The sequence below is a fragment of the Podarcis erhardii genome (assembly GCF_964252035.2).
Source record: "Podarcis erhardii genome assembly, chromosome: 5".
Lineage (NCBI taxonomy): Eukaryota > Metazoa > Chordata > Lepidosauria > Squamata > Lacertidae > Podarcis > Podarcis erhardii.
In genome coordinates this window covers 94,478,375-94,502,125 of record NC_138509.1, presented here as the reverse complement: position 1 = coordinate 94,502,125, position 23,751 = coordinate 94,478,375, and the positions used below count along the sequence as shown (strand labels likewise).

Genomic DNA, 23,751 nt, shown 5'->3' with positions numbered 1-23,751 from the left:
TTTATTGGGGGCTGGGGGTTTTTAACCCAAAAACCTCCTGTTTCTAATATTTGTTAGTTCTTGGGTTTTTAACCAGCTATTATAAGTATGAGGCAATTCAGATTTGAGAGAATGGAATCCACACCACAAACCTGCCAAGGCTGAATTGTTTGTGACCTTGGCCTGGTCACCATCCCTCAGCCTTGCTTCCCAATTTGTAAAATGGGTAAAAAAAAACCAACCATGAAGACACTTCATGTTTAGAAGTGTTGTGTAACAGATGAAGGCTTTCCAGGAAACTTAATGTAGGCCTGCTTGGACATTAGTATCGATGTTCAACTCTCATTTGCTTGGATAAAAATATAATGTGTAGTTAATTTGCTGTTAAATCTCATTCACTCTGACCCTTTTCGTTTTACGTGGAAGCAAGTTCTGCTGACTTCTTTGGGTCTTAATTGAGAGTAAGCTTGCACAGAATTGCATGGGGGACAAAATGGAACCCTGAGAACCCCACACTGTGGGCTCCATGGGGCTAAAGAGCACTCCCCAAGTATCACTCTCCGGAAATGTCCATCCAAGCAGGACCAGAACCACTGCAAATCAATGCCACCCACCCTTTAACTCGGACAGCCTCTCCAGAATTATACCACTGTTGATGGTATCGAAAACCACTGAGAGGTTGAAAAGAACAAACAAGGGCACATGTCCTCTATCCCTGTCTCAGCAGAGGTCATCATACAAGGTGACCAAAGCAGTTTCTGTGCCAAAACCACACCTAAACCCCAATTCAAACGGATCTAGAAAATCAGTTTCTTCCAAGAAGTTTCTTCCACCTGGATCTGGTCTGCTACCACTTACTCAAGAGCCTTGCCCAAGAAGGGGAGATTGGCAACTTTACTTACATTTTCCAAATCCGGAGAGAGTTTATTGAGGAGTGGTTTTGCTACTGCCTCCTTCAAGCAGGCAGGTTCTACCTCCATTGCAAGGAGGCATTAATCACCTCCCTGGCCCAGCCAGCTGTCCTCTCCCTGTTAGTTTCCATCAGCCAAGGAGGCAAGGGTCCAGAGTGCAAGTGGTCGCCCTGACCGATCCAAGCACCTTGTCTACATCCTCAAGCCTTACTAGCTGAAACTCATCTAACAGGATTAGGAAAAAAGCAAAAAAAGGGGGTAAAGGACCCCTGGACAGTTAAGTCCAGTCAAAGGCGACTATGGGGTTGCGGCACTCATCTCACTTTTCAGGCCGAGGGAGCTGGGGTTTGTCCGCAGACAGCTTTCCAGGTCATGTGGCCAGCATGACTAAACCGCTTCTGGCACAACGGAACACCGTGATGGAAACCAGAGCACATGGAAACACCATTTACCTTCCTGCCACAGCGGTACTGTACCTATTTATCTACTTGTGCTTGTATGCTTTTGAAATGCTAGGTTGGCAGGAGCTGGGACAGAGCAACGGGAGTTCACCCTGTCACAGGGATTCAAACCACCGACCTTCTGATCGGCAAGCCCAAGAGACTTAGTGGTTTAGACAACAGCGCCACCCACACGTTACCTTTTTTTACAGGACTAAACAGTGTTGTGGACACCTTTCATGATTCATCTGCTGCAGCAGTGGAGTCAAGCTCCCTTGAAATGCTTTGCAAATAAGTCACAGTGAGCTGCCATTGGTTCTGACACCACCTTTGAGCCAGACTGTAAAAGGCCTCACACTACCTGGAAAAGCTCTGTTGGACGGCACAATGAGGATGCAGTAGAGGCAGCAAAGTAAGCCTTCTTTTCTGCCTTCACTGTCACGAGGTAGGCTTGATGATGAGCCCCCAGCAAATTCATTCGGTTCTTTCCTCCACTTGCGTTTGAGCTGTCTTCCAGCTTGTTTCCTTGCTCTAAGCTCTCGAGTATACCAGGGAGCCAAGTGGGAGAGGTGCTCAGGGGCAATTGTGTCAACAGCCCGAGCCATTGGGATGTTCCAGAGGTCAGCCAGGGCTTCAACAGGGGTGCCAGTCTTATCAGCTGGAAAATCCCCCAGAGCCATTTGGAATCCCACTGGATCCGTCAGTCTCCAAGGGCGGACCTTCCTAATAAGTCCCCTGCCTCTGCAGAGGTGAAAAGGTGCTGACAGCCTAAATCTCAACAGGGAGTGATTGGACCATGACAAGGGACTGATGTCAATGTCCCCCACTTTCAGATCACCTTGCCCTGTTGAGGAAACCATATGTTGTTGGAGGCTACTCTTATCCCTGACCACTGACCATGCTGGCTGAGGCCAATGGGAGTCGGGCCCCTGACAGGATCTGGACAGCCATGAGTTCCCCACTCCTGATGCACAGCTCCCTGAGCCCCAGTTGTTCTGCTCTCAGCCTATTGTAGGTGTGATATAGTGATTAGTATCTGACTAGGACCTGGGAGATGAGGGTTCAAGCCTGCACTCAGCCGCGAAGCCTTGGGCCAGTCACTGCCTCTCAGACTAACCTACCTCACAGGATTGTTGTGGGGATTTAATGAGGGGGAGAACTAGATGCACCACCTCGAGCTCCTTGGAGAAAAGGGATATAGAGGCAATAAAAGATGCTCAAGCTTTAATTCCTCCCATAAAGGGGGGATATAAATGCAGTCTATCAGGTGAACAGTGTGTTGGCTGAAGGATTTGTCATTGCACAACAGAACATTCTCCCCCTTGCACACCTCCATCTGTTCTGGTGAGGAGAGCAGGGAAATCACTTTGCATTGGTGCTAATTTCTGCACCAGCGGAACTATTTGCCACCCAGGGCTGCTCTGGTCTGGTCTTTTCCTCCGTCTTGCCTTGGCTTAGAATAGTAGCATTGTAAGATCTGAAGGTTCTATCCAAATGCAGTGTAGGGTAGTCTTAGGGACTCGGGTGGTGCTGTGGGTTAAACCACAGAGCCTAGGACTTGCTGATCAGAAGGTCGGCAGTTCGAATCCCCTTGACGGGGTGAGCTCCCGTTGCTCGGTCCCTGCTCCTGCCAACCTAGCAGTTCGAAAGCACAGCAAAGTGCAAGTAGATAAATAGGTACCACTCTGGCAGGAAGGTAAACGGCGTTTCTGTGCGCTGCTCTGGTTTGCCAGAAGCGGCTTAGTCATGCTGGCCACATGACCCGGAAGCTGTATGCCGGCTCCCTCGGCCAATAAAGCGAGATGAGCGCCTCAACCCCAGAGTCGGCCACGACTGGGCCTAATGGTCAGGGATCCCTTTACCTTTAAGGTAGTCTTTATGTGAGTATATTGTATTTAATTATGGGGTATCAGAGTTTTTAGGGGCTAACCAGGCTGGGATAGCAGGCTTGTGGGTTTTTGAATGTCTGATGTAGATTTTTTCAATTTTGTTGTTCTGTATGGGACAATGACAATAAAGATTATTGTATTTTACCCCCAAGGGACATCTAGTCCAACCCCCTGCAATGCAGGAATTGCAGCTAAAGAATCCCCAGCAGATGGCCATCCAACTGGTGTTATAACCCTCCAAGGAAGGAGAGCCCACCACCTTCCGAGGGAGTCGAACAGCTCTTAAGATTTCAACCTTAGCAAAGGACCTCCCCCTCTCCCACACTGTCCCTCTTTAGGCGTTTGGAAATGTCTGCAGTCCTGTGGTTAGTCATCCAGCTGCCTCCCTCGTCTTTCAGCTCTTCCAAAGATGCTCTGCTGCAGCTGCCAAGCTGATGCTGCACCACCAGAATTAGGTGTGAGGTGCCTGGCCGCCCACACAGGCTTGAGCATCAGAACGATGATGCTCCCCTTGTATTTCTATTAGCTCTGCATTACAAGGAGGGCGGGGGGAATAAGACTCTGTGTGCACAACACCATTAGTGTCGCTCATGACCTAGATTTATCTCTCTTTTGGACTGGGCTAGTGGAGGAAATGTAAGCCTCGCTCTTCAGCTGCCACTTTGGGAGCAGTTGGCGTTAATTTGGTTCCTTTCCCATGTACTCTCTGGGGATTTGTCAATTCATCGCTGAAGGTTTGCAACAAGCTCGTTTAAAAGGGGTTGGAGAAATCTTCCCCAAGGTGGGCCGTGAAGTCTCTGACAGGGAGCTTGGAGGCTGGGTGGCATGAATGTGGACCCCATTGTTAGGGAACGGGCAGGACAGTTCCTAAAAATACAAGTAGAGCCTTTCTGGATCAGGCCAATGGGCCATGTCGTCCAGCATCCTGTTCTCGCAGTGACCAACCAGATGCCAGTGGGAAACCAGCAAGCAGGATTCAAGCGCAAGAGCAATTCTCTCCCCTCCTGTGGTTTCCAGAAACTGGTATTCAGAAGCGTCGCTAAAGGGTCGCTATCATGGCTAGTAGCCATCAGCAGCCCTCTCCTCTGTGAATTTTTATAATCCTCTTTTAAAGCCATCAAGGCTGGTGGACAGCACTGCCTCTTGTGGGAGCAAGTTCACGATGCGATGCATGAAGAAAGATTTTATGTTATCTGTCCTGAATCTTCCAGCATTCAGCTTCATTGCCTGCCCACAAGTTCTAGTTAGTACTGAGGGAGAGAGAGAGAAACTTACCCACTTTTGCTGTGCGATGCATAACTTTATAAACTCCTATTGTGTTGCTTCTTACCTCAGGCACTGCAGTGTTTTATCATAGGGGAATTGCTCCATCCCTGTGAACACTTTTAGTTGCCCTTTTCAAACTCTGTAATATCCATTTTGAGGGGAGCTGACCAGAACCGTATACAGTATTCCAAATGTGGTTGCACCATAGATTCATATAATGGCATTATGATATTGGCAGTTTTATTTCAGGTGATCCCTGGCATGGGATTTGCGCTTTTCACAGTCATAGTACACCAAGTTGACATCTTCACTGAGCTCTCCATCATGATGCCAAGGTCTTGTTCCTTGTCCATCACTGCCAGTTCAGACCCCATGAACATATATGTGAAATTACACGTAAATGATGGTGTGTTATTCCCATGAAAGACACACACACACACACACACACACACACACACACACACACATGCTGGTTCAGTCTTGGAGCTGGTGCACCCTTGGTGGGTGAGAGGCATGTAGTGGGAACTCTGTGACAGGGAAGTCATGACCTGACACCGCCTTGCTTAAAACTCAGCTGCTGTAGTTTTCGAAGCCTTGGCAAGTGCATGCTGGGATATTCTCCGGAACGGAAGCTGTGGGCAGCACACAACGACTTCACTGCTGTACTCCTGTGTTAAAGTAGGTCATGTGAGTCAGTCCTGATTTGGGACATCTTATAGTCTGATTGAAGCATTTTTCATTTGAATCTCAATTAAAAGGCTGTGAGAGTAGGTGGCAGATGGGTGTTGTGTTGCAGGGATGGGACTGGAATATCTCCCGGAGGGCAGGGGACTCAGAAGGTATTGCATGTGTCACTGCTTAGCCCGTTTGTAAAGCTTTGCAATGGCCTTTTCTCAGACTCTTATTTAACAAGTCGCCATAGGCGACCAGGAAGTTCATGCAGGTGAGTGCAAGGGATTCTATGTGGGCAAGTGAGCAGGCTGGGGGGGGGGCATGGGCCACTTCATCCCTCCTCCATTAAGCTGCTTGGTGTTACATGCAAATGAAGTAATTTTGTTTTTCCTCTTGCAGCAGCATGGAAAGTGAATTACTTTATTCCCCCTCCTCCAGTCTGCTTGGTGGAGGGCTTCTATTTTTTTAGCTAATCCCTTAACACGCTGGTAAAAAGACAACAACAATTCCCAGATTCAGGTAGGTAGCCGTGTTGGTCTGACGCAGTAGAAATATATTTTAAAAATTTAAAAAAAATTCCAGTAGCACCTTAGAGACCAACTAAGTTTGGTATGAGCTTTCGTGTGCAAGAACAAACTTAGTTGGTCTCTAAGGTGCTACTGGACAGGTTTTTTATTTATTTATGTATATATATATTTCTACTGCGTCAGACCAACACGGCTACCTACCTGAATTTAGAACCATGGTAGGCACCACATTGAGCCACATGAAATGGAAGTCCATCAAGGTATCTGAAGAAGTGTGCATGCACACGAAAGCTCATACCAAGAACAAACTTAGTTGGTCTCTAAGGTGCTACTGGACATTTATTTTTATTATTTATTTTTATTTTTTATATTATTATTATTTATATTTTATATATTTATATATTTATATATTTATTTTTATTTTTCAACAACAATCCCTGCAGGCTAGTAACTTGCATGTGTTAATTTACAAAACTGGCTTCTCTAGCTGTCATTTGCCACCCATAGGCAGTCCATGCAATTTACTGGAGTATAGTAATCTCCCTGCAGATAATCTGATGCCTGTCTTCCACACAGCTATGAGGCTCACTGGGTGACCTTGGGCCAGTCACAGTCTCTCAGCCTAGCCTACCTCACAGGGTTGTTGTGGGGATTAAATGAGGAAGGGGAGAACCATGCATGCCAATATGAGTTCCTTGGAGAAAATAAGTGGTGTATAAATGCAACAAACAAACAAACAAATAAAGGACTCTGTGTTTAACTCCTCCCATAAAGGTTGGTTGCAGGCAACCCTTTGGAGTTACACAGAATTGTTCCTCAGCTTGGATGTTCAGGGAAGGGGGGGGGGAAGAGTCTGTTTATGATGTGTTGGGGAGAAGAGACATGTTTGTGGCAGGTGATGGTGGCTGCTCAGCATTTCATGCATTCCCAAGCATTTTTCTGCCTTCTGCACTGGGAGGCTCACAGCCATAGCAGAGCATCACTGAAGTGACAGCAAGCTGAGGGAGCTTCATTTGTAAGTACAGAACCATGTTCTGTCAGATCCTTTCGAGAACGTTTGGAGATGTGTGTCAGGACCCTGAGAAAGTGTTACTACCATCCCGGCACACGATGAAGACTTGGCTTATTTAATGACACTACGGTCCAGAGTTATGGTTGATCACAAACCAAACCCCCAGAGAGGCTGTGATTCAGGACAGTCAACTTTGTCACAAGCTGAATAAATTGTGCATCAGGTCTGGGGTTTATGCTACAGCCCTTTAGAGGTGTTCAGTGCCCACAGCAGGAGAACAATGTGTAGCTGTTTTGTCCTGCGTCAGCTGCAGAAGAGGAAGGGGCTTTGTTGGAATGTTCCTTCAAAACACAGGTCCCTGCACCTAGAAAACTAGCATATTTTGGGGGGAAAGCTAACCCAGAGTTTGCTAGTTTCAACTTGCTAGTTTTTCTATGGTCAGGCAGGGCATGGGTGAGGTGAAATATACGAAACTGCTTTATACTGAGCCATTTCATTAGCTTGTTTAGCTCAGTATTGTCTGCAATGACCAGAAGTGGCTTCCCAGTGATTCAGGCAGGGGTCTTTCCAAGCCTCACCTGGCAGTGACAGGAATTGGACCTGGGTCCTCTGTACCCTTGATTCCAGATGTGTGCAGACTGGCAATGATCACATTCAGTGGCGAGGGCGGTTGCACTTTGCATACGCCCAGAGTTCTGCTTGCCTCTGCTCTTGCCTCATCATGTCTTCCAAGGCTATGGTCTACCAGCGAAAAGCAAATTCTGGGGCCGAATCCTGGCTAAATGCAAGCCTTGGGCTCGCCTGCCCAGGACTTGTTTAGCAGCTGAGGCGGAACAGAGCAGCTGGTCTAGTGCGAGTCGTAAAGCCATGAAGGGCAAACGCTACATGCTACATCGCTGCTGGGAATATTTCTGGCCGCTGGAGAGAAGCTTTCCCTGCTGTTAACCCCGCCGTTTCCATCCTTCCTCTGCTTGCTTGCAACAGTCTTTTGAGGGTATGCTGCAGGAAAGAGTCTCCCTCTCCGCTGGCTTTGTGTGAAACGTGGCCTGGGCCACATTACTTCCACTCTAAGCGCAACGGGGAACCCGGGCAAACATTCAGGATATTCCATGGAAACTGCCGGAAGCCACAGCCAAGTCAATACCATCTATTGGTGCTTGCTTGTGCGATGGAAGTCCTGACGGGTGATCTATTAACAGGGTTAGATTGGGGAGACAGGTGTGGGTTCCTGTGTTTGTGTGTGTGTGTTGTGTTTGCTTTTGAGACTGTGCTTATGACTTGCCTGGGTCTTGAGCTCCATTCTCAGCATTCTGCAGCATCTTCCCAGAGGGATGGAGCGGCTTATTCTCCTGGCTTTTGCTTCTTTGTCCTGCTTTGACTCGCTGCCTCCCCGATGGAAAGAGGCTGTTTTAGAAATGCACTGAGTTGTGAAGAAAGCTTCCATGGTCCCAGGGTGGGGAGCGGGAGAGAAGGAGATGGAAAGGTCATGTGCGCTTTATCCCTCTCCCCCCCCCACCCCCCAGTACATGCCCTGGGATAAACTGGGGTAGCTGTAACCCTCACTATTACCCCAATTTATCCCAGGGCATGTACAAGGGGGAAATTGTTAAGTGCACAAGACCTTTCCTTCTGCCTATAATGTGCATATTTCCTACCAGGATTTGTGTCCTGCCCAACAACTAAGGCTCTCTGGGCACTGAACAATGCAACTTTGAAGCCACAGCAATTTTAGAAAAGTGAGTGGCAAAGCTATGATCAGAACTGAAAAGAAAGGAAGAGGAGAGAGAGAGAGAGAGAGAGAGAGAGAGAGAGAGAGAGAGAAACCACCACCACCAAACCATATTTTTAAAAAACCAAAGAAAAGCTAACCCAACGAGCCTTTTATGTGGAGATTTTTATCCCAACCTGTTATCTGTATTGGATCTGGAATGATTTTTATATAGAGAGAGGTAGCATTGGTGCAAAATTTTAATTTAATTGACATTTGGAGACTTAGACACCCATTAGAAAAAGAGTTCACATTTTATTCGGAACCGAATCAGTCCATGTCAAGAATAGATCAAATTTGGATCTCGAATGAACTAACCACCAGAATCCAACAAATAGAAATCCAACCCAGAGTAATTTCGGATCACAATCCGATAAAAATGGAGATAAAAGTGTATGAAGAAAGAACATTCAGATGGAGATTGAAAGATTACCTTTTGGAAGATGAAAGAATCATTCAAGAAGCCCGTAAAAAATTGACGGAATACTTTGTAGAGAATATGAATAAAGGCACAAAGATCAGCACAGTGTGGGATGCAAGCAAGGCGGTAATGAGGGGATTTTTCATCCAACAGAATGCGATCAAAAATAACAGTAGAGAGAAAGGGAAGAAGGAAATCCTAAAACAAATAATGGACAATGAACAAAAGTTAATTAAAAAGCCAAATAATACCAAAATAAAACAAAATATTAAAGTTCTGCAGACACAGTTTGCCATGATTATAAACAAAGAAGTTGAATGGAACATCAAAAGATTAAGACAAAGGAATTTCGAATTCGCAAATAAACCAGGAAAATGGCTTGCATGGCAAATTAAGAAAAGGAAAGAGCAAAGCACAATTAATAAAATTATTGTGGATGGCGAAGAAATAGAAAACCCAAAAGGTATCAGGAAAGGATTTTTGGATTTCTACAAGCATCTGTATGCAAAACGAGAGAAAAACAATATAAAGAAGATAGAGAAATTTTTGAAAGAAAAAAAGGTGCAAAAGATCCCGACAGAAAAGAAAGACAGACTGAATGCCCCAATAGAGAATGAGGAGATAGCAGAAATTATAAAACAGATGAAAAAAGGGAAGGCACCAGGACCAGATGGATTTACAGCAACTTATTATAAAGAAATGAGGGACTCCCTGACGGTACCACTTAAAGAAGTTATGAATAATATTTTGAAACAACAGGATATACCAGAAACATGGAAAGAAGCCTTTATTACACTCATACCAAAACAAGACTCTGATCTCACATAAGTTAAGAACTACAGACCGATATCTCTGCTAAACACAGATTATAAGATTTTCTCGGGTATTTTGGCAACAAGATTCAAGAAGATATTGCAAGAATATATCCATAAAGATCAGGCAGGTTTCCTTCCTGGCAGACATATGAAGGACAATGTAAGAAACATAATAAACATTTTGGAATATTTGACTGTCAGTAATGAGAGACAAGCCGTTTTAATGTTTGTGGATGCAGAGAAAGCGTTTGATAATGTTTCATGGGAATTTATGTTGAAAAATTTGGAAATGATGGAAGTGGGAGAAGATTTTTACAATGGCATAAAGGCAATATATTCAGAACAGAGAGCAAAATTGATCGTAAATAATGTAATTACAGAGGATGTGAATATAAAGAAAGGTACAAGACAGGGATGCCCTCTTTCACCACTGTTATTCATTACGGTTCTGGAGGTCCTGCTTAGTTCAATTAGGCAAAATGAACTAATAAAGGGGGTAACAGTAGGTCAAAACCAATACAAAGTTAAAGCCTTTGCCGATGATCTGGTAATTACGGTGGAAGATCCGACAAGTAGTCTAAAAGAAGTTATAAAAGAAATTGACCAATTTGGAAGAGTGGCCGGATTTGTATTAAATAAGAGGAAAACTAAACTTATGGTGAAGAATTTGGACCAAAGTTTGATAGAAGAAGTGCAAAGAGAAACAGAGATGGAAGTGGCGAAGAAGGTAAAATACTTAGGAATATGGTTAACCCAAAAAAACATTGATTTATTTCAAAACAATTATGTGACAACTTGGAACACTATTAAGAGAGACCTCGAAGTGTGGAGTAGGATGAAACTATCTTTTTGGGGCAGAATTTCTTCAATTAAGATGACCGTGCTTCCAAAGATGTTGTTTTTATTTCAAATGATTCCAATAATTAAGGGGACAAAGATCTTCAGAGAGTGGCAAAGAATGATTTCAAAATATATCTGGCAGGGCAAAAAGCCACGAATACAATTTAAGTTACTAACTGATGCGAAAGAAAGAGGTGGCTTCGCCCTGCCAGACCTGAAACTTTATTATGAAGCATCTTGTCTCTGTTGGATAAAGGACTGGATAACACTAAAAAATAATAAGTTATTGGACTTGGAAGGGTTTGACAACAGGTTTGGTTGGCACGCCTACTTATGGTTGGGGAAGAAGAAAGCTCATAAAAGTTTTGCCAATCATATTTTTAGAGGTGCCCTAATAGAAATATGGGATAGGTACCAAAATATTTTGGAACCAAATGTACCTCATTGGTTATCCCCACTGGAGGTCATGAGTGTCAAAAAGACAAACATGAGAGAGGACTGGATGACTTATGGAGATATTGTAATTAAAGAAGGGGGGAAATGGAAATTGAAGCCATATGAACAAGTTAAAAAATATGTATATGATTGGTTGCACTACTTCCAAACAAATGAAATGTTTAAAAAGGACTGTAAAAAGAGGAGATATACTGAAGGAGAGTCTAGATTTCAGAAAGAGATAATAAACAATGACTACAAGGTATTGTCAAAAATGTATAAAATGCTATTGGAATGGCAAACAAAAGACGAAGAAGTCAAATCGGTTATGATACATTGGGCCAGGGACTTTGGTTATAATACACAGCTAGCAGATTGGGAGAAGGTATGGAAGGAAAATATGAAATTCACTGCATGTATGACGATAAAGGAAAACATTATGAAAATGGTATATAGATGGTACATCACTCCCGTTAAACTAGCAAAAATGTATAAGACATGTAACACATGTTGGAAATGTAAGGAAAGGGAAGGGTCGTTTTACCATATGTGGTGGGAGTGTAAGAAAGTAAAAGGCTTCTGGGAAATGATATATAATGAGCTGAAAAAGATGTTTAAATATACGTTTGTGAAGAAACCAGAAGCCTTTTTGTTAGGAATCACAGGAAGAGAAATTAACAGAAGTGATCATAAACTCTTTCAACATGCAGTGACTGCGGCAAGAATTTTAATGGCTCAAAAATGGAAACAAGAAGAATTACCAACATTGGAAGAATGGAGACGGAAATTGATAGACTTTGCTGAATTAGATAAACTGACAGGAAAAATCAGATATCAAAAAGATCACAAGTTCACTCAGGACTGGAGAAAGTTTACGATTTATCTGGAAAACATTTGTGATGAACAGACAACGCTAGTTGGATTTAAAGAGGCTTTGTGAGGAGAAAGGGTATTGTAAGAGGGAAAAGAGCCGTAAAGATTTATAAACTGGCAATACAATTATAAAGGAAATGTGGACTAAATTTAAAATTATGAGGATTGCGGAGGGAGCGGGGGGAAGTCTAAAAGAATTTCGTATTATATTGGATATGAATGTGTTTATATAAATTTGTAAAAGAAAAATCTTTTTTAAAAAATTAATTAAAAAAACAAAAAACAAAGAAAAGCTAACCCAACGAGCCTTTTATGTGGAGATTTTTATCCCAATCTGTTATCTGTATTGGATCTGGAATTATTTTTATATAGAGAGAGGTAGCATTGTTTTAATTGGTCTTTAAATATACGACATTATATGTATGTTTTTGCAGGGTTATGTTTTTTAATTGTTTTAATTGCTATATTTTTTATTGTTAAACAACTTTAATATTTTTCAGAGGAAGCTATTCAGGAATGTAAAGAAATACTTCCTTCCCCTGTGTCAATAAAATATATATTGACCTGTGTGCGCTATTTCGTATAATGTAGAAGACCATTTTGGCATTAAGTGGTACATTAATTAGAGGATGATGATGGAAACAAATTTAATAAATGCATCACACCCATTCCATAACTTGGGGCACCGCACTTGAAAATAATGCCCTCTTCCTAAAGGCTTCCTCATTTGGCAAGTGCAGCCAGAGAAGGGCCTTTGAGATGACCTAGGGTTTGAGCAGCTCTTTGCGAGAGGAGGTGGTGCTGTGGGAAACATAAGAACATTCCTAGTGGATCAGCCCATCTAGCCCAGCATCCTGTTCTCACAGTGGCCAACTAGATGCCTGTGGGAAACCCTCGAGCAGGATTCTAGCACAAGAAGAACTCTCCCCTCCTGTGGCTTCCAGAAACTGCTATTCAGATGCATTACTGTGAGGTCCACAGTTCATCTAAGTGCTGCCTTAAGACATCTAAAGCTTCATAGATTAAAATAAAAATCCACATTTTGAATTGGGCCCAGAAATGGACTAGTGTTGGTGACAGGAAAACTCTGTTGTGATATGATACCCACAGTCAGTCCCTGTTGATAAGTTTTCTGTTGAGTTTTGGGCCAGCCGAAAGGGGTACCGTTTTGCCTCGTGCTAAAATATGTTGGGGGACATAGATTAATTTACCTAACAAACCACTGTTTAGAATTTGGATTGCTGTTCATTAGAGGTAAAATGCAGCAGCAGGTACATTGAGATGCGCCAACAGCTGCAGTATAAAGGCTTGCCCATAAAAACCCAGGTTCTGTGATTTTTAATTTTGAAAAAAATAAATAGTAACTAGGGCAGTATCCAGCTAAGCAGTTTTGCTAGAAACCTTTGGCTACACAACACAAATTCTTCTCCTCTCCCTATATGCCCCCTATGTGTCCCCTAAACCTGCTCTGGAGGGCTGGGGTTAAAAAACCCAACCTAACGTGTTTTAGGGGGTGGAGTGCACAGGGAGAGGAAAGGAGAGGAAGAGGAAGTTTTATTGCACAACAAGAAGTGTTTGCGCAAGAGAAACTGTTTAGCTGAATACCACCAGTAGGTTTTGGGGTGTGTGGGGGGGGTGTTGCATTGATGTGTGTACAATCTGCATTTCTAAACTAATCAGTCAATTAAATTTATATACTGCCTTCCATCCAAAGATCACAGGGTGGTTCGCAACATAAAAGCACAAATACATCACATAACAATAATGATAAAAAATACCCCCCGCCACACACAAAGAGACACATTTAAAAGACCATGTATTGTTTAACAGCCAAAGGCCTGGCTGAAGAGGAATGTTTTCACCTAGTAGGTTGATAGCATATTTGCTGGGTGCAAGCTTAATGACAGGGCCCTGGAGCTCAGAGCAAGTGACCCGTGTTTGGCTACACAGCGAGTCTTGGCTAAACGGGGACTTTTAAGCCCAGGTTGAGGAGGACCTCTCTCTCTCTCAGCTGTACTTTCCTCACTGAAACTGTCCAACACATTATGAAGTTGAGATTGTTTGGTAGAGCGCTTCCATGGTTCAAGGTGCATCAAGGACTGACTGCACAATCAATAATTGCAGCTTCTGTGCTTCTCTAGTTTTGGAGAAGGACACAACTCTAGACCGGGGGAGGACGGGACCTGTGGCTACTATTCCCAAAATCCCTGATCAATGGCCAGGATGGCTGCGTCTAATAGGAGCCGGAGTCCACTGACACCTGAAGGTCTACAAGGTCCTCATCCTTCCTCTAGTGGGGTGGGAGTTGTCCTGCTTGGTCAAGTTCCACCCACCACCGTTGGGAACCCCTTTCAGATACAATACTTCACTTATAAGTGCCTCAGATATTTCATGTTTATACAGTGGTACCTCAGGTTGAGAACTTAATTCGTTCTGGAGGTCCATTCTTAACCTGAAACTGTTCTTAACCTGAAGCACCACTTTAGCTAATGGGGCCTCCTGCTGCTGCTGTGCCCCCAGAGCACAATTTCTGTTCTCATCCTGAAGCAAAGTTCTTAACCCAAGGTACTATTTCTGGGTTAGCGGAGTCTGTAACCTGAAGCATCTGTAACCTGAAGCATATGTAACCCGAGGTACCACTGTATTTTCCAATGGAGTCATGAGGACTCGTGCATCATCTTCATCAGGGCCTTCATTCATTGAGACCTTTAGAGGCCCTAAGTACTTAAAAGATTTTGGTGCCCCCATATATATCTAATTCAAAATAATAATAAACCATAAAATAAATTTTAATTTTTTGAAATGAAACAAGACCTACAATAAGATGGAAAATAATACTAATTTTTGTATACTTCCACTTTATTTATATTGGGGGTGGGGGCACGGATCCTACTTTTTCTAATGGCAAAGTCTTTGATCAGATCCTCAAAACTAATCTTACATAACACCTCTGCTTCTATACTTAGTAGAGATAAGGAATCTAGCCTGCATTGTTGCATAGTTGTTCTGTTGGGATTTGTAATATACTTCCACTGAGAAAATGAATGCTCAGCTGAGCAATTTGTGACCATTAATATTAAAAATCAGGCAATGGAAAAATTTCTGTGGTGTCCCCCTTCCCTTGATGCCCTAAGCGTTTGCTTATTTTGCTTAATGGTTAATCCAGCCCTGGTATTGATACCCACATATATATATTGGGAGCCATTGCACCTATCTGCTCTTAAACCTAGGGCCTACGACCTGTTAACAATTTATAGATGGGGGATGGGGGGTCTCACCTTCTGAACCAGAGTGTCTACTGATTTATTCTCTGCTCATTCAACATCTCAGTTCCCCTCTTCTATTCCTGGAAGTGGCTACTTGGGTTTCAGGCAGCAAACTCCATGCAGGGAATCTGGTTGGCCTTTGGATTTCAAGCTTAAAGATGTGATATGCACAATGGTGTACCCTAGTGTCTTGGAGTGCCAGCTCCGGGCATCCCCGTTTCAATTCTCACCAGAAGCAGCATGGGGTGACCTTATACCAACCCTATTTTCTCTCAAGCCCACACTCACTACTCCTGTATATATAATGCCTAAAGTTTTATGGAAGGTCTGTAGCTCAGTGGCAGAGCACCTGTTTTGCATGTTAGATTTCTAGTTTAATCCCTGGTGTTTCCAGATGGTGGCGCTGGTTCCAGCCCACCCAGGGATGGCTTTGGGCAGGATTCCTACATTGCAGGGAGTTGGACTAGATGTCTCTCGGGGTCCCTTCCTACAATTCTATGACTCTATCTTCTGCTAGTTCAGAAAAGGCGAACCTTATTACTTTTGATGGCAATTGGGGACTGTATGCCAGTGGGTGACTAGAACCCATATGACCTAGACTGGTGGTTGGGGTGAGGCCATTCACATGCACACACACACTTTTTTTTAGATACAAGCTCATGAGGCAGATGTGCATGGGGAGGAAGTTAACCCTCCTCACACACCGTCCTCCAGCATACAAGGTTGCCTCTTTGCAGGAGGGATTCAAGCACATAGCAGAACTTCAGGTTTGCACACTTAAAGTGGATTGAAGCTTTCTGCCATCCCGCTGCAAGAAATTAAAACCACTTTTTATGCTTTGGAAAGTGATGAAGAAATGCACCTAAAGGTGTGGGAGAAATGAAAGACCTGCAAATATACACACCCTGGGCAATCAGGGTGAATGCTTCACAGTCATAGAACTGCCCCACAAACAAATCGGAATGAATGTTCAGTAAAGACCAGACATAAGCTTTGTGCAAGGAAATCTGAATAAGCAGGTCATCTGGAGGACCCTTACGGTGCATTCTCTCTAGCCTGCCCAACAATTGTTTGGTGGGCTTGGGGAGGATGCAGGGACCCTCCCTCACACCATCTTCCATATTACAGTTGTGAGGGTTGGTGGAGCACACACTCAGCAACGTCTGGTGGCAGAGGGCAGCTTGAGCACTCCTGCACTGAGGCACCCAAAGGCCCTACAGGGCTCCCCATGTGTGCTCAATGGACCAGTGGTCTGAAATCATCCAAGGCAACTTTATAGGTTCACATGGGGGCTATTATATTGGCCTCCTCTACAAGGCTGCTGTAAGAATTATCGAGATAATGCATGTGAAGCACATCCATAGCTTCAAATGTCCTATACAGGAAGGCGAAGCACTTATTTATATGTCTAACCAACTGGTGCCTTTGGAAGGTAAGAATAACATTATAACGGCTCAGCCCAAGGTCCACTCTGTTCCCAGCAATGGCCAAGGAGACATCTTGGCACTCCTAAGCAAAGTGTGGAGGTTGATTCTTATCTCTTGTCTCCAGGATCTGTATTCAAGGTTCCATTTAGTTCTGCTGGCTAATAGCTGTTGATAGGGTCTATCCTCCCATTGGTTTATCTAATCCTTATTAGAAAGCCATCTCCGCTACCATCGATCTGTCAAAAGATGGGCTGCTGATCTTGGAAAGGTCTCTTTTCCCTTCAGACTCAGCAGCGGCCTGTGATGGGTGACTAACAGAACTTCAAAAGTAAAACAACAACCACAGAGGTTATCTAACCTCCTTATACTTTGGTAGAGCTGCTATCAGCTCCTTATTAAAGCGGGGGGAGGGGATACAAATCTGCAAATCCATGGTGTGTCTTGCAGTATTAGAAGGCTTAGGGATGTGAGGCAAAGCAGAATCCATTTAAAAGAAAACATGTACAAGTAACTGGTATTTTGGAGGAGGAGGAGGAGAAAAAGAAGAAAGCCCTTTTAAAAATTGCACAATGTACAGATTTGCACTTCATAATAAAAGGAAAAGTTTTCAAAGTAAAAAGAAGAAGAAGAAGAAGAAGAAGAAGAAGAAGAAGAAGAAGAAACCCGCTTGCCCAAGATGAACTGCTTGAGGTGAACAACATGATGGTGCCCTTCCCTTGACACATATAAAAATTGACTGGGTTAGCAGTTGAACCAAACTTCCCTATTGGTGATGGGGCAGCCCCCTCCCTTGTCACTGAGGGGAGTGGGTTGGCTTAGCAGGTGAAGGGCAGTTTTCCTGGCACATGAAATTCTGCTCACCAGCATTTCTCCAACATCTTGCTCTCACCACCACTGCCATCATCTGCTGTCTGAGGCAGCTGCCTCACTTTACCCAACAGTAGGGCTGGCCTTGGTGAAGTGAGAAGAGAAAACATACACACATTACCCTCTTGCTTCTTTGACTGTCAGGACAAGTGTTCACCCTCATTAGTTACTAGAAGTTGCTTATTCTATACTCTTCAAGTTTTAGATCAGGGGCGTGGAACGTGTGACCTTCCTGTCATTGTTGGACTACAATTCCCATCATCCCTGACCATTCATCATACTGAAGGGAGTTAGAGTCCAACAACATCTGGAGGCTTCAGGCTCCCCATCTTTGCTTTTCATCACGAAGCAGCAGCAGCTGTGAATCCCCAAAATCCAAGTTCTACAGCTTCCTTTCACCACAGAGGCAGCCCAAACAAAGCCTCAGGAGCACATCCCTTTCTCACTCTGATGAGGTCCACACTGGGCAAAGGTGGATGGCCTCACGAATTATGTGATTTCCCATACTGAAGTAGGCAGCAATGTTAATTTCCCCAAGGGAAACTCAGTAAATATGTAGCTTTCAAAGTCCTGCTCCCAGTATAAGAATTCTACTAGGATTTATCAGCTGATGACCCACCAAGATTAGTGAAGGGTGACTGTGATTGTCCACAAGCACACTTCCAAGTATCTAAACAGCTGTTATGAAGACACAAGGAAGACAGATGGTTAACACAGATCTATAGTCCCTGAATGGAGGAAGTGGGTTTTTTGTAGCTTCTGTTTTGCTGAAAACAAGCAGCACAATTCTTAACCATCATTACAATCTGATTGAATTTTGTCATTAGATCAGTCCTCTTAATGCTACTGTTTCACGATGCCTTCGCTGGATCTCATGCTAGTGAATTCTACCTGCTAATTATGCATTGTGAGGAGAAGTAAGTGGGATCCTGAGTGTTAGAAGTATTACATCTTTTTGCTGCTGGTGATAGCTGCTTGCTTTAGTCATTAGAACTCCCAGGAAGAGGTGTTCAGTGGTGACTGTCTGGGGATCTCGGGTGCCAGGCAATGTGATTAATTAAATATTGCTATTCAGGAGGGGAAAACTGGCCTGTGAATAAAAATGTCTGATTGTAAAGCACATCCCTGTGCTATACCAGCTGGGGATGAGAGAGCCCGAGGCATTAGGGAAAGCATCAGCAGAGACTGCAGCATGGCAGGGAGATTGGCACAGAGGCTGAAAGACAGGGGCACACTCTCATGGAGCATTCCCCCCCCCCCACTAAAGCAAAAAAATTCTGTAGTCACAAATAATTTCCCCCAGCCTATCTACCATATGTTTCACAAATTTTGAAACACATACACTAGTATTTTTGGAATTGCAATGGTAGGGGTGTTCAGAGACTGCAAATATAGCTAGATTAGAAACCGGAATGTTATGTTTGTGATTTCTTGTGGAGGGGGGTTGTATGTGCATGCACACACATGACTCTGTTGATGCCTATGGCTGTGTGTGCAATGCTGCACATTTGTTTGCAGGAGCGTATGTGCACACTTACTCTGGCTATGCATCAGTAACCTTTTGTGTTGTTCTCAGTACCTGCATCGATGTCACAGCTGTCCAGATATGGGGATGTGTGTGTGTCGGTATATGTACCAACTGATTTATGTGCTGAATGGTTTGCGTTGCCTTGTGTGCATGTGTGTGTGCTTGGGTCTGGCCCTGAATGGGCATGTGTGGTCAACAGCAGTATTTTCCATCCCTGAATGCATGTATGGAGCTTAGTGGCTCACTGTGTTGCATTATCAGATGCCTTGGCAGTGACTTTCTGGCTGGAGGTGTGCAGCATGAGCCTTTTCAGACAGAAACAAACCAACCAAACAGTAGCTAGGTTACACTAAGTAAATCAAACTGGTTTCAGTTTTGTGTGTGCATGTGTTTTGTTTTTTATGGAGACCAGGTCAATCCCAGGGTGAGCAGAAGGAGAAATAAACAGGCCTGTCTCTCCCTAGAGTCCCTTCTCACTGCAAACATTTCATAAGGACATTCTCAAGGCCTCCTGCTTGGAATGGATCCATAATCTCACAAATGGCTCCAAAGGTATGAAATCCCACCTGTCCCCAAGCAAAACTACCCAAAGACCTGCTAACCATCATGATAATTTCTCCCTGCTCCCTGGGCCACCAGGTTCTGTTATGCTGCTGTCAGCTCACCTTCCTGATAGAGACTACAGACAAAAATGCAGCAGTATTGTCTTGTTGGGCATCGACTCCCTGCACAATGCAGATGCCTCTGGGACTGGCCTCCTAGCAGAGTTCTGCACCACCTTCTGTCTCCACAGAGTCCTTTTCCTCTCCCAAAGGCAAAAAGGGCAGCTCCTTTGAGAGGCTCTGCTGAAATATTTAACATCCACAAGCTGCTCAGCTGCTTGAATTTCTATTTCTGTCTATCAAGCAAAACTAGGTCATTTAGTTCTCGACATCCCAATCAGGCAACTGCAGAGATTTAGGCTTCAATAGCTGAAATATCTGCACAGTTGAATGCCTGGGTCTATCCACACAGTTCATACACACTAAGCCTCTTGCTCAAGAGAAAAACAGAGAGGTGGTACCTTTTTCCAAGGTCTGCAGCCCAGCAAAGTTCTCAGCAGGGTTTCTATAGGATTCCTCAAGAGAGCACAGTAATTGCTTTTTAAATAACCTCTCTAACAGGGATCTGAGCCCTTGGCCAATGGTGAAGTTGCAGTGGCAGGTTTTGGTCTGATATAAGCTGGCTTATAGATCATGCACAATCTTTGCCAAGGAAGATACCCAGAACTGGCTGCTTCCATTTCAGTACATGTATGTATTTATTCATTAAGTTTTGTTCACCAGTACAGTGAAAAATGGCATTAAAATTTACAATGGGTCATTCTTAGAATGTCATGACAATAATTTTTTTTTTTTTTTGCTTGTCTTCATAAAATGTCATATATTATTGAAAAGATGAAGGTTTCTCATGCACAACGGACAAGAATAAGCTTATTTTAAAAAATAAATAAATTAAAGTACAAAATTAAAAACAACTCTGAACATCCCCTTCTAATAAAGAGGCATCAAATAACCAGCAAGTTATCTGAACACATTCATAAACAGTGCAATAGTTGTTTTTTTTCTAAATTCTTCATGTTCCTACAAAGTCCATCAACAAAACCATTGATCACAGTATAAGACTCTTTAAATACATTTCTTGTTAACGATGATGTGTGCAAAACCTCAAACACATTCAAGAAGTCCTGTCCAATACTGATATATAATTAAGAGCGCCAACTATTTCACTATATCTGCCTTCCAAGGGGGAAATCCATCTTATAAAACCTTTTCTGTCTTGCCTTTATGGGGAAGAAAAAAATACAAACAATCTTTTGATGCAACGTTTTTGACATTAGACATTAGCAGATTGTTGTTAACAAATATTCAGATATAAAAATACAAATATGAGGAGTTTCTGTTAAAAAGAAGCGTGCCATAGTGGGATGACTAGTGGCACCAAGACGTGGCACCAAGACCAGGAAGCTCATGCAAAAAAGATGGAGCAAAAATGTCTCTCGACAGCAAAACAATCACTGTCTTTTATGTTATAGTCCATCCATGTCAGAACCTCTGTCTTCCACTCAGCACTGCTGGCTTTGGGCTTTGGGTTTGCTGGTATTTTGCAAACGGGCTGGGGTTTTACAGGTTGGTGTTATATTTCAGGGGGGAGCTACTGTGTATTACGGGATGGTTGCCGGTTTGGAATATAGACGCCATGACTGCAAACACGATGAACCTGTTATATTTAGAGAAGTGTGCGCGCAAGTGTGTCTGTATAAGTGTGTGCATGTATATTCATTTCTACGTCTATGCAGATGTCAGCTACACAGCCACCCCGAAAATGTGAAAGGCGTAAAGTGCATCGCTACAGGAGACCTCCCCCCCACCCTTAAAAATGGAGAGAGCTGGGCAATCCAGTGGCTCAGAGCTCTCATAGGAACAGCACCTTCAAATCGTGGCATGGAGGGGGTCGCCCAAGCCAAAGAGGGGACTCTACACTGCTGCTGCTGAGGGCTGGACACAAGGAATTGGGAGGGGGAGGGCGGGATGATGGAAGGTTCGGGCACATGGGAAAACAGGCAGCACCCTAGCACGGGCGCAGGGAAAGGCGCTGCTGCAATGGACGGCTCCACAGCAAGAGCCTCCAAGAGCATGGTGCTGCAATGGACAGCTCCCCGAGCTGCAGGCGCGTCGGAAAGATGGTGCTGGAGCGGACGGCTCCGCGCGTCAAGCGATGGTGCTGAAATGGACAGCTCCCCAAGGCGCAAGAGCTCCATTCCGCAACGGAGGAAGGAAGGGGCAGGTGGGGGGGAGAGAGAGAGGAAGCCCCTTCTAGAAGGGCTGTTGTTGAAGATGCAACTCCGGGGATGGGCATCGTGCATTGGTAACTAGGACAGAGTTGGGTGGCAAGGTCTCTTTGTCCCTTATGCTCTCCGTTGGATGCGGAGGAGGGTGAGATGGTGGCCCCCGTCAAGTGACCTCTTCGGGCTCGGGGTCTGCGTTGGGGGTGGAGGGTGTTGCCAGCAGCCTCATCTCCTTCCTTTTGCTTTCCTTGTTGTCCACAATCCCAACAAACATGCGCAGCCAAAAGTGCTTTAAAAATTCAGGGATCAGTCTGCAGCTGGGTGCAGGCGCCTTCCGTGCTGATTTATACCCCAGAAGGCGACTTGTCTGTCATCCCCTTCAAGACCTCGTCTATTCTATCGTCTTCGATCACCACTGCAGGGACAGGAGAGCAAACGCAGAAAAAACACGCCGTCAGAATGGAAAGGGGGAACAGACACGCGGGGTGGGGGCCTCATCCTGCGTACTTAAGACCTGGCGTTGGCCACACTTAAAGCACCCCCTCCCTCCCCAGCCTCGCCGCTCCTTTGGGGCAGCCATGGGGCTGGATCTCCCGCCCTCCCTCCTTCGACATCTGGTAATGAAACCCGCTCCAGGAAGATGGCTCCCCATGCTTCCCAGATGGTGGCTGGCTGCGGAGCGCAGAGCCAGCGGAGGTGATTAGAGAGGGAGCGCAGCCAGCGGAACGTGCGGGAGGAGATGGGGAACGAGGCGCGCCGGCTCCGGGGCAGCTCTATGGGTGCTTAGCCCTGGGGGAATGTGGGGGGGGGGGTCTGGGCTGGGTGAGGAGAGGAGAGGAGTAGTGATGACTGGAATTCTTGTGGCAAATGGCTCAGATCGGAGCTCAGCTTAAAGAGTGCGGTGGAGGGGCGCTGAACGAGGGGAAAGACTCCCCACCAAAAAAACCACCCTTCTTTCTCCCTTTCCAGCAGATTCCGCCTGCGGCACCCCAGCTAGGATATGTAACCACAGCGACAGGAAAAAGCGGGGCGCGCGGGATAGGGGGTGGTCAGCCTTGTCGAGGTTGACTGAAGTCCGGCTCTCAGGGGTGGGGGGTGAAACACTTCCCTTTTCCTTCTCCTGCGCTGGCAGCAGATGGGCAAGAGGTGGGACTGGGGAGGGAGGGGTGGTGTTGTTGGGGCGCACGGGGACGGTGCCCCGAGGTGAGTACCCAAGCAAGCAAGCAAGCAGCCGCGCGCGGACGATGCTCCTTACCTCGCTTGGCTCTGCCAATCTGGCCCAGCTTGGGGGGCCGCTTGGACTGGTTGCCCCAGGAGTTGGTGTCCTGCAGGCGGCAGCTGAAGGAGATGTCTCCGACTTCCGAGTCGGTGCCATAGCGGGCCACTTTGTCGTCGTTGTAGGGCAGGATCTCAGACATGGTGCTGGCGGCGGCGGCGGCGGCACCTGGGTCACTTTCTGCTCCACGCAGAGAGAGCGAGACAGAGGCGGGGGCGAGGCTCCGAGAGGATCAAGAGGCGCTGAGCAACTGGGGCAGGCGAGCAAAGGAGCCAGCGAGCGAGCGCGTGCGGCGTCCAGCAGCCTCGACGAGCGTCTGAGCAGAGCGCTTGGGACAACCCTACACCATAAAGGAAACCCAGGCGGAAGGATGAAGTCATGCATCCGGGGCTGAGCGCGCGGCTCGGCGGCGGCTCGGTCCTCCCTCCCCCCCCCCTTTCTCCCCTCCCCGCCGTGCGTGGCAGGGAAGGGAGGCGGTGACATCAGGAGGCGAGGAAGGAATGACAATGAGGATGCAGCAAACGAGCCCCCCCCCAGCGGGGGAGGGGAAAGAGGAGGGGGCGAATAAGGGTCAGAGAGGGGGAGCCCGCCCCTTTCCAGCGCCCTGGGAGCCCAGACCCCCTGCGGAGCGCGCCCTCTGTCCGCCCTCCGCAGATCCCCTGGGGAAAGCCCTGCTGGGAGCCGCTGAGCCCCTGCCCCCCTCCTCCTCTTC

The 23,751-nt window shown here is 45.5% G+C and overlaps 1 protein-coding gene across 1 annotated transcript; it reads right to left on the bottom strand.

Annotated features, from left to right (window-relative positions):
- Positions 1 to 20,429: 20,429 nt before the first annotated feature.
- On the bottom strand, positions 20,430 to 23,429 carry CAMK2N2 (calcium/calmodulin dependent protein kinase II inhibitor 2). Its single transcript, XM_081863933.1, has 2 exons — positions 23,019 to 23,429; positions 20,430 to 22,178 (listed from the first exon to the last, which is right to left on the bottom strand). Exons 1-2 carry the CDS (start codon positions 23,179 to 23,181, stop codon positions 22,108 to 22,110), a joined length of 234 nt encoding a protein of 77 aa, XP_081720059.1. The 5' UTR covers positions 23,182 to 23,429; the 3' UTR covers positions 20,430 to 22,107.
- Between the last annotated feature and the right edge of the window lie 322 nt (positions 23,430 to 23,751).

What these genes read in the sequence shown, in the direction of transcription:
- CAMK2N2 (XM_081863933.1), bottom strand. Translation starts at nt 23,181, where the DNA reads ATGTCTGAGATCCTGCCCTACAACGACGACAAAGTGGCCCGCTATGGC. An exon ending in GATTGGCAGAGCCAAGCGAG is followed by an intron (nt 22,179 to 23,018) that starts GTAAGGAGCATC and finishes CTGTCCCTGCAG; the next exon opens with TGGTGATCGAAGACGATAGA.